The following is a 14,049-nucleotide window of genomic DNA, read 5'->3' as shown; positions in this document are numbered from 1 at the left end:
CACTCTTTGTGGACAGTAGTTCAATACTCGGTCCTGACGGACGCCAATGGGCAGCCTACGCGGTGGTAACTATCTCAACTATTATCGAGGCTAACAGACTCCCAGAAGGAACGACCTCCCAAAAGGCTGAACTAATCGCACTTACACGAGCCCTTAACCTTTCCAAAGACCAAAGGGTTAACATCTACACAGACTAAATATGCCTTTATCATTGCACACAGCCACTCAGCACTATGGAGGGAATGCGGATTTCTGACCACTAAGGGATCCCCAGTGGTCAACGCTTCCCTCATTGCAAAACTCCTGGAGGCCCTCCAGCTTCCTAAAGAAGTAGCAATTATCCATTGCAGGGGTCATCAACTCCCATCCAACCCAATAGCACAAGGTAACTCGAAGGCCGATTCCGTGGCCCGAGAGCTTGCAAAAGGGGATCCTCCAGGTCCACTCCTATTTTTTACCAGTCCTACCCAACCCACATATACCCCGCACGAGGAAGCTGCCTTACTATCAAAAGGGGGACACAAAGACAACAAAGGATGGATTTTTATAGACAACAAAATTGCCCTACCTCTGGCCCAAGCAGCCGGCCTCCTATCAGACATCCATAAATCCTTACACATTGGTCCAAAAGCAATGTTCCGTTTTTTGGACCCCCTCTTTCATCTGCCAGGACTTAGAGAGGCCATCTCAAAGACTCACATGGCCTGCCAAACCTGCGCATCCGTCTCCCCACAAGGAGGCCTACGGCCCCGAATTCCTACACACCAGATGCGTGGACATCAGCCTGGTGAAGACTGGCAGATCGACTTTACCCATATGCCCCGCTGCAAACGCTTCCGATATCTGCTCACTCTCGTTGACCCCTTTTCAGGTTGGATCGAGGCCTATCCAACAACTCGAGAAATGGCAGACACAGTTGCCACCATCCTGCTTCAACACATCATCCCCCAATTTGGTCTGCCGGTCTCCATCCAGTCGGATAATGGACCCGCCTTTGTCTCTCAGGTGGTTCAACAGGTATCAGAGGCTCTCCAGATCACCTGGAAACTCCACATCCCCTACCACCCCCAATCATCCGGTAAGGTTGAACGCGCCAATGGGATCTTAAAAGACCACTTAACCAAACTGTCCCTTGATGTCCGTGTCTCATGGCCCGACCTGCTTCCTCTAGCCCTTACCCGAATCCGAGCCTCACCTCGGACTCCTACTGGCCTCAGTCCATTTGAACTACTTTACGGCCGCCCTTTCCTCCTTCACGACCTACCAACCCAGAGTCCACCCCTAGCCTCCTACCTTCCCTATCTCTCCCTGCTTCGCCGCCTTCTCCGCGAACACACTGACCGTCATCTACCGACAGTGACTGTCTCTGAAACTTCCTCTCTGACTACAACGCGGCGATAGTGTCCTCCTCAAAGAATTACACCCTCAATCTCTCAGGCCACGGTGGACAGGCCCCCATACGGTGATCCTCACCACTCCCACGGCAGCTAAACTCTTGGGACACCCCTCCTGGTACCATGTCTCCCGCCTTAAAATGGCCCCAACTCCAGAGACTTGGACGGCCCTTCTGCAGGGTCCCACAAGACTACGGCTTGTCTGTCACCCTGTCTCTCCTCCTGCTGCTCCTTCTGCCACTGAGGACTCACCAGATGTCCCTATGGCGCTTCCATGTCCATGGGACATGGCAAGCTAAAGGTAGGACCCACACCCGAGTCCTGGGCACGGGAGACTGCCAACCAGATGGGTGCCAGGCCTTGGTAACAGTCCAGATCCCCATCTCTAACACAGAAGGTGTTCCCCTGGGATGGTCCACCTCTGCTGTCTGCTTCACTTACGATCAGACCCGAGACTACTGTCAATGGTGGAATGAGACCTATGGGGGGTGCCCCTATCACTCATGTAACATCTATGTGGCAAAACTAGATACCAGGAGCTCGCTCCGACAATCCCACCTGCTCACCACAAATGGCAAGGGTCAATTATTCATCAACATCAAAGATCCCTGGGACACAAGATGGGTAAAAGGGGTACAAGGAAAAATCTACCGATGGGCAACTGATGCCTACCCCGTGGGCTCTATCAGGGTCTTTCGCTCATATATCAGTTTGATTCCCAAAGTTATCCAACAGTTGAGCGAACAAGCCACTGCCATCCAGGAAACAGAACAAGCCCTAAGACACCAACTACCTCACCCCGAACACAAAGAGGATCCTTTTTCTTGGTTGACCCTCGTCTGTCAAGCAGTACAGATACTCAACCACACAGGAATAGGTAACATCTCCGACTGCTTTCTATGTGCCTCGCTTGGCCGGCCACCCTTGGCTGCTGTCCCACTCGACCAGCCCTTCAATTCTACTTCCCACACCTCCCAAAACCCACCTTTTTCCCCGTTAAAAGTCCCCATATTCCTTGATTCAAAAAATCTCATCATCTGTTACGGCAGCCGCCCAAATCTAGCTGATACTGGGTTTCTTTGCAACTCATCCCTCACGGTAAACACATCAGTTGAAGCACCACCAGGCATGTTTTTGTGGTGCAATGGTTCCCTCACAAAAGAGATCAATTCTTCCTCCCCCTTCCCATGTATCCCCGTTACTCTCGTCCCACAACTCACACTATATAGCCAAGCCGAATTTTCCTCGCTAATCACGCCACCCTTTACCCGACGAAAAAGAGCTATTTTTCTTCCTCTGGTCGCAGGCATCTCTCTCGCCTCCTCCCTGGTCGCTGCAGGCATTGGGGGAGGAGCCCTAATACACAGTGTCTCAACATCCCCTGACCTAGAACAGAAACTCCAGCTAGCCATCGAGGCTTCTGCCGCCTCCATCACCTCCCTCCAGCGCTGGATCACCTCAGTAGCCCAAGTTGCCCTCCAAAATCGACGAGCCCTGGATCTCCTGACGGCCGACAAAGGAGGTACCTGCCTCTTCCTACAGGAGGAATGCTGCTATTACATCAATGAAACAGGACTCGTCGAAGACAACGTAAAAGCCCTCCATCGCTTAAGAGAAGAACTCCAACGCAAACACCAACAGTCCGCCTCCCCAATTCCCGATTGGTGGCGGTCCACCCTCTATACCTGGCTAACACCAGTCTTAGGCCCCTTAATTCTCATCTGTATCTTGCTCACGTTTGCTCCCTGTTTTCTTAGGTTCCTTCGCAGGCGCATGGAGGAAGTCTCTCGGGTGGCCACAAACCAAATGCTCCTCGGTCCTTACACCTTGCTTCCTACAGAACCCCCCATTGGTCTCCCCTAAGCCTCGGACCTCTGGTCGCCCGACTCCCCTTTCGACGCCCCTATTCAGCATGAAGTAGCCAGAGATCAGAACGCCGCCCCATTACACCAAAGATGTCAGGATGTAAGGCCAACTGGCCCGAGGCAGGGGAACACAATCAGATTCACTGGTTGCATCAGACCGAAACTCTCCGGACCACCCAGTTCCAGGAACTGACCTGGGGACTTTGCACCCGGCCCAGCCTTCCCGCCTTTCGAGGGGCGGGATTAACGGTCCCCCAGGATACCCGAAAAGACCACCAAATAAGGAATACCCTGCGCCCTCCCAGATTCACCACACCCCTTTCCCTTCTTCCCCTATAAAATCTTGCCCAACCCTTGCCCGGGCGCGACTTCTCTGGCCCCTTTCTCTCGGACCAGTGAGCCTCGCCTGGGAGCGCTCCCTAATAAAGCTCACTTGAAGCTTTCCTCTGTTTCGCGGTGCCGTTTGTTAAGATCCGACCTTAGCGGGACAGGGGTGGGGGTGGGGGATGATTGATTTTTCAATAAATTGTGTCAAGACAATTAGAAAGCTGTTTGAAGGGGAAAAAATCCAGATTCATACCACACTTTTTACTTCAAAATAAATTCCAGCTTAAAGGTTTAAATGTAAAACCACTGAAGTACTAGAGGAAAAATGGGTAGATGCTTTTATAATCTTGTCATGAGGAACATCCATCCTTTCATTCATTTAACAAATATTTATTCAGTGCTTATTATGTGTCAGCACTGTTTGGGGTGTTGGGAATACATCAATGAACCAAAAGACAAAAGTCCCTGCCTACCTGAAGCTAACATTTTAGTGAGGAGGGCTAGACAATAAACAATAAACCAAATAAATTATAAAGTGTGTTTGAAGATGAAAGACGCTAGGAAAGCAATAGAGCAGAGTAAGAGGGGGAGGGTGTCAGGAGTAGGGGAATGGGAGGGTGCAAAATTAAAAGGGTGGATCAGAGTTGGCCTCAACCAAGAATGTGACATTGAAGTAAAGATAAAGGAGGGAGAAAGCCAGAGGGGGGAAGAGCCATCTTGGGAAAGAGCATGCCAGGAAGACTGAAGCATACCTGCCCCATTCTAAGAACAGCAAAGAGGCCAGCGTGGCTGAAATTGAATGAGCAATACACAAGAGTAGTAGAACCTAAGGCTGATAAGTAGCAGAGGGGCCAGATCATGGAGGGTTTTGTAGGCCATTGGTAAAGACTTTGCCTTTGTTGAGGAGAAAAAATAATTTTCCCTCTACTCTTCTAGGTTCTTGACTAAGACCACCCCCCAAAAATAAGACATTAATAGGGGCTTCCCTGGTGGCGCAGTGGCTGAGAGTCCGCCTGCCGATGCAGGGGACGCGGGTTCGTGCCCCGGTCCGGGAAGATCCCACATGCCGCTGAGCCTGCGCGTCCGGAGCCTGTGCTCCGCAACGGGAGAGGCCACAACAGTGAGAGGCCCACGTACCGCAAAAAAAAAAAAAGACATTAATAGAAGAAAAACAAACAGAAGTTTAATAACATGCATACCTCCTGTATACATGGGAGATAGCCGTGAAAACTGAGTAATTCAGGAAGTGACTCAAGCCATCATTTTATTTTTAAATTGAAGTATAGTTGATGGACAATATTATATGTTACAGGTGTACAATATAGTGATTCACAAGTTTTAAAGGTTATAATCCATTTAGTTATTGTAAAATATTGGCTATATTCCCTATGTTGTACAATATATCCTTGTACCTTATTTTATATATAACAGGTTGTACCTCTTATCTCCTACCCCTATCTTGCCCCATCTCCTCAAGCCATTATTTTAAATACCATCTTCAGCTAAAAGAGACGTTGTAGGAGCCGGTTATGGGAGGCTATCAAGCAAAGCACAATAAACAAGAATAGGGTTGTGATGCAGATCGAAATTATTACGTTCTCCATTGATAAGAGCTTCTAGAGATAAAACCGTCCTCCTCTTCCTGGTATAGAGAGGAAGACACACAAATGGAGATTTCCCTTATAAATGTAAATATCTCTTACGAAAGGGTAACTTTTCGATTTTCAAAGCTTCTCCTGTGTCTGGTGTTTCTTAAAAATAGTCAGCTCGAAATAATCCTCATGCCAAAGAGGCATATTGTGACTTTGAGGTGGCCAGTTCTGCTCCCCTTCACCTTTTTTTTTTTTTTTTTTTTTTTTGCGGTATGCGGGCCTCTCACTGCTGTGGCCTCTCCCGTTGCGGAGCACAGGATCCGGAAGCGCAGGCTCAGCGGCCATGGCTCACGGGGCCCAGCCACTCCGCGGCATGTGGGATCTTCCCGGACCGGGGCATGAACCCGCGTCCTCTGCATCGGCAGGCGGACTCTCAATTACTGAGCAACCAGGGAAACCCTCCCTCTCACCTTTTACTGTGATTGAAATCAGGAGCCATTGTAGGGTCTTGAGCAGAGGAGGGACACATCTGTCTTACCCCAGAACAGGATCCCATTGTTGCTCTGTGCGGGATACACCGTAGAGAGTGTCAACTGAAAAAAAGTGCATAACCTAAAAGTTGAGAATTATGTTTTATTTGGCAGAATTTCGAGGATTTAAGCCCGGAGGACAGCTTCTCAGATCTCTCTGAGAGACAGTTCCAAAGAGGTAAAGAAGGAGCCAGGATATATAGGAGTTTTTTCAACAAAACCCAGGTAGTTGGAACATCAAAAGATTACTTTTAATTAAAGAAAACCAGACATCCCAAGTTAATGAATTTAGCGTTTTTTCTGTGTATGGGAAGATGCAAGAGTCTGGGCTCATTGAAATCCCTTCGATATGTACCTTAACTATCCAGGGCCAATATCCTGTTCTTTCCCATTCAGGGTGCACTTTTGGGGTTAGCTAAAGATCCTGCACACACAACTAAGACCCGGTGCAGCCAAATAAATAAATAAATATTTTTAAAAAAGCTATTGTAATAATGCCTGGATGGTGGGGACAGCAGTGCCTGTGGTGGTGAGAAGTTGTCTGATCCTGCATGTATTTTAAGGGTAGAACCAAAAGGACTTCCTGACACAAAACCCAGATAGCATGAATGAAAAGACTGATTCATTTACCTATAAAAACATTCATTAATTCTCCAACTGCTTTGGTGGCTCATTCATCTTTTTTTTTTCAAACTGCAAACTAGGGAATTCCCTGGTGGATCAGTGGTTAGGACTCCACGTTTCCACTGCTGAGGGTGCAGGTTCGATTCCTGGTCAGGGAACTAAGATCCCACAAGCCACGTGGTGTGGCCAAAAATAAATTAATTAATTAAATAAACTGCAAACTAAATATGTTCAACAGTGGTTCTCAAAAGCCTTTGTTATTTCTGTAACTTTATTAAAATTAAAAAGACTAAATATATATATATATATAAAATAACAGAAAACTAGGACCTCTATCAGCTTTATTAGCTGTGATAATAGGCATTATTTGTAATTATATATTATAAATTAGAAATTACATGTAACACATAATTATAACAAAAACTTTAGTTTTGAAAAAAGTTTTATTCAAGAACTTTCTAGTCCAGCATTTTTTTAAATTGACATGTATTCACACATACACACACAAATAATACAGATACATAACATTTTTCTGAACGATTCAAGAGTAAGTTACTTGCATAAAGCCCTTCACCCCCAAATATTTCAGTAAGCATTTCCTCTAAATAATAATATTCTCTTACATTTACACAGTAGAGTTTTCAACTTCAGGAAATTTAATATTGATACAATATTTTTATCCAAGCAAACGATATGCCAATTTTTTAGTTGACCTAATAATTATCTATGTAGCGTTAATTCTTTTTTTGAATATTTGAATTTTATTTTATTTTTTTTATACAGCAGGTTCTTATTAGTTATCCATTTTATACACATCAGTGTATACATGTCAATCCCAATCTCCCAGTTCATCACACCACCACAACCCCACGCTGCTTTTCCCCCTTGGTGTCCATACGTTTGTTCTCTATCTGTGTCTCAATTTCTGCCCTGCAAACCGGTTCGTCTGTACCATTTTTCTAGGTTCCACATATATGCATTAATATATGATATTTGTTTTTCTCTTTCTGACTTACTTCACTCTGTATGACACTCTATAGATTCATCCACGTCTCTACAAATGACCCAATTTCGTTCCTTTTTATGGCTGAGTAGTATTCCATTGTATATATGTACCACATCTTCTTTATCCATTCATCTGTCGATGGGCATTTAGGTTGCTTCCATGACCTGGCTATTGTAAATCATGTTGCAGTGAACATTGGGGTGCACGTGTCTTTTTCAATTATGGTTTTCTCTGGGTCTATGCTCAGTAGTGGGATTGCTGGGTCATTAGGTAATTCTATTTGTAGTTTTTTAAGGAACCTCCATACTGTTCTTCATACTGGCTGTATCAATTTACATTCCCACCAGGAGTGCAAGAGTGTTCCCTTTTCTGCACACCCTCTCCAGCATTTGTTGTTTCTAGATTTTTTGATGATGGCCATTCTGACCGGTGTGAGATGATATCTCATTGTGGGTTTTGTTTTTGTTTTTGTTTTTGTTTTTGTTTTTTGCGGTACGCGGGCCTCTCACTGTTGCAGCTTCTCCCGTTGTGAAGCACAGGCTCCGGACGCGCAGGCCCAGCGGCCATGGCTCACGGGCCCAGCTGCTCCGCGGCATGTGGGATCTTCCCGAACCGGGGCATGAACCCACGTCCCCTGCATCGGCAGGTGGACTCTCAACCACTGCACCACCAGGGAAGCCCCGGGGAAGGGCTTTTAAAGGCAAGGTGAGGGAGGGGGTGGCGGGATACCTGATCAGCTTATGGACGTTCTTCTGACTGGTTGGTGGTGAGGTAACCAGGTGGTATTTCGGGAAGGAGTCAACATCATCAACCTTCTGGTTCCAGTGGTCTGGGATCTACACGCCGGTGGTCAGCATGCCCTTACCTTCTTCCACCCGGTGGGGGTCTTAGTATCTGCAAAACAACTCAGGAATATGACTCAGGTATGATCTATAGCAACTAAAGGTCCATGACTTTCTCTCATGGCTAAACTATTATTATTTTGTGTTGCTTATCTGTTTTCCTCTGCTTCTGCATTTTCTCACTTCTATGATTATATTTGCTCTTTGGAACTCGGGGAAGGCCTAGGAGGCTAAAGCTTTTCTACAGACAAGAGGCGGGGGACACAGGGGGTCTACCCCCCAGAAGTCTCTGCAGGGTCCTGCTCTGTTTCACAGGGATCAATCCGTGCCCTGTCCTGGCCGGGAGAGGGCCACTCCCTCCTCCCTGGGCCCCCTCTTGCTTTCAAACGTGACCTCACACTCTGGGAATGGTCTACGCCCCCAGAGTGGGAGCCCTAGCCCCCAGCCTGGGGCCAGGCCCAGAGTAGGCCTTGGTGAAGGTGTCCTATGAGTGGCTGGGAGCACATGGTTCTCCCACCCCAGGGCTGGGGACCCAGCAGGTCGGCACCTGGGGTACCAGACTAGATGGGATGCAGCCTCAGCCTGGGCCTCCCCTCATCCCTCCCCAGAGCGAAGCGGTGGAGATAATGGATCAGATCGTGCACTGGGTGCGGGAGAACCCCTCTGGGCTGCGCCGGCCCCAGCTCCCTGGGGCCCCGGCCGCGGAGTCCATGGCGGTGCCCATGCTGCTGCTCAGCCTGGTGGAGCAGCTCGGGGAGGCTGACGACGAGCTGACCGGCAGCTACGTGGAGCTGGGGGACTGGTGCGCTCGGAGGATTCTGCGGCACGTGCAGGTGGGGCAGGGCAGCGGGCGGACGGCGGCCGCCAGACAGGGCCTGGGGAGCTGGGGGGCAGGGCGACCCCCTACGCCCCACCCTCGGGGCGCCTCCTCCGCCCGCACCCACCCCCGGAGCCGGGCGCCGGTGGCTCCCTTTACAGACGGGGAGATGGGGCGAGGTGCGGCCCAGAACCCTCGGGAAGGGAAGGAGGGCCCCGGGGGAGCCGGGGTGGGTGCCAGAGCCCCAGGCAGGTCAGGGAGCAGGAAGCCTGGCCGGACTCAGCTTCGTCCCAGGCCTCCGCACAGCCCAGTCCCCCCGGTCTCAGCCTCCGCTCAGTGCCTTACGCTCCCCACGTCAGGGGCCCAGGCCCAAAGCAAGGGTTAGGACAGGGAGCAGGAAGCCTGGCCGGACTCAGCTTCATCTCAGGCCTCTGCACAGCCCAGTCCCCCCGGTCTCAGCCTCCGCTCAGTGCCTTACGCTCCCCACGTCAGGGGCCCAGGCCCAAAGCAAGGGTTAGGACAGGGAGCAGGAAGCCTGGCCGGACTCAGCTTCGTCCCAGGCCTCTGCACAGCCCAGTCCCCCCGGTCTCAGCCTCCGCTCAGTGCCTTACGCTCCCCACGTCAGGGGCCCAGGCCCAAAGCAAGGGTTAGGACAGGGAGCAGGAAGCCTGGCCGGACTCAGCTTCGTCCCAGGCCTCTGCACAGCCCAGTCCCCCCGGTCTCAGCCTCCGCTCAGTGCCTTACGCTCCCCACGTCAGGGGCCCAGGCCCAAAGCAAGGGTTAGGACAGGTCCAGACCCTTGGGAGTGAATCGGCTCCTCCTCCAAAGCCCCTCTGAGCGAGGCCACCCAAGCCTGCAGATCAGGAGGGAGGGGGGGTGGGAGGGCGCGTCTTTCTTGTTGGATGATGGGGCGAGGGTCAGGGGGTGCTGAAGGCCAAGCTACCTTTTACTCCTCCCTCGGCAGAGGGGTGGGCAGGCTGTGCTGGAGAATGTGTCAGAGGATGGCGAGGGGCTTTCTGGCTGCTTGGGGAGACACCAGAACCCAGGTGAGGGGCAGGGTGGGCTGGGGGGCGGCCCAGGAGGAGGGGGGCGCTCAGCCTTGGTTCTGGACTCCAGATGCGGGGAGTGCCCTCCTCCCTCCGCCCTCAGCACACCGAGGACCAGGCAGGGGAGGGGGGACGGGCCTCCCACGCTGGCGTGTCAGCAGCAGGAGGGTGACTCTGGGGCAGACTGGCCGGGCTGGGGGGCTCAAAGCAGGCCCCACAGTGGGGCAGAGAGGAAGGGAGTCAGCGGTCAGCACAGCGCTTGAGCCCCCCGCCTGGGGGAGGACACGCGGCCTGCCTTACCCGAGCGCTCACCAGGCCACGCGCTGGAAGCTGGCTGGTTCCTGCTCCGTCACGCCGTCCAGAGAGGTGACCCCAAACTTCGAGCCCACGTTATCGACAAGTTCCTATTGTTGCCTTTCCGCTCTGGATGGGATCCCGACGATGGAAGTCTCATCTACTTCCAGGGTGCTGATGGCCTATGCCCCACCCAGGTGGGAATGTACCCAGGGCTACATGGTACTAGCCTGTCGAAGGCTTTCTGCCCAGGGAGGTGCGTGTTGTCATCATCCATTTCAGAGAGGGGGACCCGGGGCTCAGAGGAGTGAACCTGCCTGGTGTGACCCCAGTGGGAAGCTCGACTCCTGTGCCGGTGGCCCTCAAGCTCACATGCACAGGGAGGCCGTGAGGGAGCGCAGGCCATGCCCACGCGGAGACACATGGCCCTTCATCTTGGAAAGGCTCTCTGAGTGACCCTAAGGCATCAGCAGTGGGAGCAGCCGGGGTTTCGATTCCAGGGCTCAAGGGGCACCCACCCCAGCCCTGCCCTTTGGGAGGGGCCGCTTGGGCTACATCTGGCTCAGGAAGCTAGTCGCGATCTGATGGGCGGTTAAGGCCCCCAGAGACGTTCATCCCGTGGTTAAGCTCCAAGAGCTTGGGCCAGATGGAGTCTGAGCCAGGGCCCGAAAGATGGGGGTGACTCTCCTGCTGAGAGGGGTGGTGGAGTGGGGTCCAGGGCTCTCAGATGCCTGCCTCCGCTCTGCTCTCAGCTGGAGTGGGCCATGAAGCTCTGGTGGCCGCACAGCGAAGCCATGATCGCCTTCCTCATGGGCTACAGTGAGAGCGGGGACTCCGCCTTGCTGAACATCTTCTACCAGGTGGCCGAGTACACTTTCCGCCAGGTAAGTGCTGCTTCCTGGCCTCAGCGGTGTGGAGGAGACCGCAGGCACGGCACACCCCCTCCTTCCCCCCCTCGCCGGACGTGTTCCCTCAGTAGGTCTGAGAGTTCCTGGAAGTCCCGGCCCTGGTGCTCTCTGTTCAGTCAAGAGAGTGGCCCCTGCCCCACTGGAGCTCATATTTGGTGCTGGTGGGACCGACCATAAACAAGTAAACCAGCAAACACAGATGGTGATGAGAGCTCTGGGAAATAAAGCAAGGTCAGGGGACTGGGGGGCTAGTGGGAAGGAAAAAAGCTGGGGCTTCAGGAGGGGAGGCCAGAGGGCACTAGGCGAAGGCAGGGAGAGCGGGCTGTGGCTGTCATCCTGGCTAGTGAGTGGGGGCCTGGCCCGGGGTGGGGGCTGCAGCGGCTCAGGGGTCAGAGTGTGGTCGAGCGGGAGAGGTGTGGGCTGGCCACGTGAGGCAAGGTAACCTTGGAGTACAGAAGGAAAGGAGAAGAGGGCATAGGCAGGCCCAGCAAAGGAGAGAGAATCATCTGCGAGGTAGGAAGGAAGCCAGCCCCCCGCCCCCCGCAGAGGCCCGAGTGCCTGAGCAGAGCGATGAGCTGTACCAGCTGCTGCCGACGGGCACCTCGGGCGCGGAGCCTGACGGGGAACGAAGGAAGATTCCCGATGTGTTTCCAAAGCCGCGACTCACTCCATTAGTAAACCCCAGTACGGGAGGCATTACAACAGGGGGGTCTTATTCTGAGGTCTGTGGACTTTGAAACCTGAGAGAAAATTCCACCGTTATTTGCACTAACCTCTAACTGAAATCCAGCATTCACGTCCATCATGAATGAAAGCAGTGAACCACAGTATTAGCAGTGTCCGACTTTGTCACCAGTAGAAATTCCAAATGTGTTCGTGTTATGCTGTGGTTAGAGAGGCATCTCCAAGTACTGCACACGCTCGTCACTGCTTCCAAACACGGGAGCCACAAGACCAGAGGCGATATATGTTAATATTGAAGGCGTTCATAGAGAACATGTGTTCGAGGTGATCGCTCTTAACTGCATAAAGTGAAATTTAAGGAATACATTTTCAAGAAAGAGAGATTGTATCGAACAATCACAAAAGTTATAAACAACAGGTAATTCACTATGCACTAATCATCATAACAATACAGAAAGCAAAAATTCAGACATCCATGGAAAGGCTGGACAGGAAAACAGTCAAATCCTTTGTTATCTTCCCGTGTCATATCCAGTAGTCGAATAATAAGTAAGGACATGGGTAATGTCACTGGAAACATAGAATGAACAGATACAGAACTAGTTTTCCCCCCTATGAAGAATACACCTACTCATAGGTCCCCATTTAAAAAGACATTTTTGGTAGTGGACTTCAATGTCACTGATTTATTCTATGGTCCTTCTGAGAAGGGGTTCCACTCAGGTCTCTATCTGGGGAGGAAGGGCCTAGGCCAGGGCTCTGAGGTCTATCCTGGAGCATCTGGAAGGAACTGGGCAGGAGAGAAGCGAGGAATTTGGAAAGGGTCAACAGAGCTGCTGGGCAGGGGCAGGCTTCAGGTGGCTCCGAGGGAGGGGGAGATGTGTTTGGGACCTGTGGTGAGTAAGGGAGAAGTCAGACCTCTGTACGGGATATCTACAATGTAGCGCTATCTACAATCTCATCCACTGCAAGACAGTCCTCTGAAGCAGGGAACAGGAGCTCCAAAGGAATAACTTGTTACAAAGTTACATGGTAGGTCAGCACTTCCTCAGGGTTCCGTTTCTTTTTACACAGTTTTTTAAAAAATTATATTTATTTACTTTTGGCTGCGCTGGGTCTTTGTTGCTGCGCACGGACTTCTCACTGCGGTCGGTAGCTACTTTTGTTGCGGAGCACCGGCTCTAGGCGCGCGGGCTTCGGTATTTGTGGCACACGGGCTCTAGAGCGCAAGCTCAGTAGTCCCAAGCAGGGTTTTTGTTTTTGTTTTAAATTCCATCTTGCAAGGTTTCATCTCACAGCCTGCGGCCCCTTCCCCAAGTGGGGTAACTAGCGGCAGACTCAAAACTCCACCCCCCCCCGAAGAAAAAGGAAAAGACCCTTGCTTTCATATTTGTCCAGGAGGCGGGACCTCATTTAAAAGCACTTATTCTGGAGCCGGGGGTCAGCCCGGGCTCTGACCCCGAGGTAGCGGTTTAGTGGGAACGGTGAACGCCCCTTTCCCAGGCCTGTGGCATCTGGGCGGTTCCTGCAGGCGCTGCCTGTCACTGCCTCACTGTTATTGCAGTTTCGCGATCCCGAGTACGGGGAATGGTTTGCCTACCTGAACCGAGAAGGGAAGATCGCCCTCACCATCAAGGGGGGGTCCTTTCAAAGGTGAGTGGGGGAAAGGGCGGGGCCCAGGGGCTCGGGGCACTCGGCTGCCCACGGCCCTCCAAACCCGCCTTCCCGCCTCTCTCCGCAGGCTGCTTCCACGTGCCGCGGTGCCTCGCCATGTGCGAGGAGATGCTGAGTGACCTGCTGAGCCGCCTCGCCCCGGCCTCGGCCCTGGCCCTCAGCGCCCGGTCTCCGCCCGCCGACCCCGCCCGCCGAGGCGCAGAATAAAGCCAACCCTGCTCCACTGCCCTTGTGTGTGAGCGTCTGTGGGGTGTCGGGTGGGGGACCAACCACCGCCTTTGGCTGGAGAGCACCTGCTCGCCCTACCAGTGACCCGCCCCGCGCGCTGGACCCTCCCACCCTGCCAACAGGCCCGCCCCGCGCCGGGGTCCGCCCGGCCATTGGCCCGGCCCGCCCCGCGGAGAGGCCCCACCCCGCCCTTGGCCCTCCCTGCGCATGGCCAAGCG

At 52.4% G+C, this 14,049-nt stretch overlaps 2 protein-coding genes and 1 long non-coding RNA gene across 3 annotated transcripts; 2 read left to right on the top strand and 1 right to left on the bottom strand.

Annotated features, from left to right (window-relative positions):
• Positions 1 to 1,517: 1,517 nt before the first annotated feature.
• On the top strand, positions 1,518 to 3,257 carry LOC132513042 (endogenous retrovirus group FC1 Env polyprotein-like). Its single transcript, XM_060137261.1, has one exon. It carries the CDS (start codon positions 1,518 to 1,520, stop codon positions 3,255 to 3,257), a length of 1,740 nt encoding a protein of 579 aa, XP_059993244.1.
• A 3,542-nt stretch (positions 3,258 to 6,799) lies between these two features.
• LOC132512882 (uncharacterized) lies at positions 6,800 to 13,890 on the bottom strand. Its single transcript, XR_009538381.1, has 3 exons — positions 13,530 to 13,890; positions 10,344 to 12,172; positions 6,800 to 8,232 (listed from the first exon to the last, which is right to left on the bottom strand). It is a non-coding gene; the product is annotated as an uncharacterized LOC132512882 (long non-coding RNA).
• On the top strand, positions 8,607 to 13,934 carry LOC132512880 (N-acylglucosamine 2-epimerase-like). Its single transcript, XM_060136862.1, is given in 7 exon segments — positions 8,607 to 9,013; positions 9,962 to 10,043; positions 10,359 to 10,534; positions 11,090 to 11,221; positions 13,494 to 13,565; positions 13,567 to 13,582; positions 13,671 to 13,934. Coding segments are annotated over 7 exon segments (882 nt in total). The 5' UTR covers positions 8,607 to 8,749; the 3' UTR covers positions 13,811 to 13,934.
• The last annotated feature ends 115 nt before the right edge of the window (positions 13,935 to 14,049 follow it).

The sequence above is a fragment of the Lagenorhynchus albirostris genome, chromosome X, assembly GCF_949774975.1.
Source record: "Lagenorhynchus albirostris chromosome X, mLagAlb1.1, whole genome shotgun sequence".
In the NCBI taxonomy this organism is placed as follows: Eukaryota; Metazoa; Chordata; class Mammalia; order Artiodactyla; family Delphinidae; genus Lagenorhynchus; species Lagenorhynchus albirostris.
Note: the sequence above shows the minus strand (reverse complement) of the source record. Positions and strands in the feature narration are given on the sequence as shown.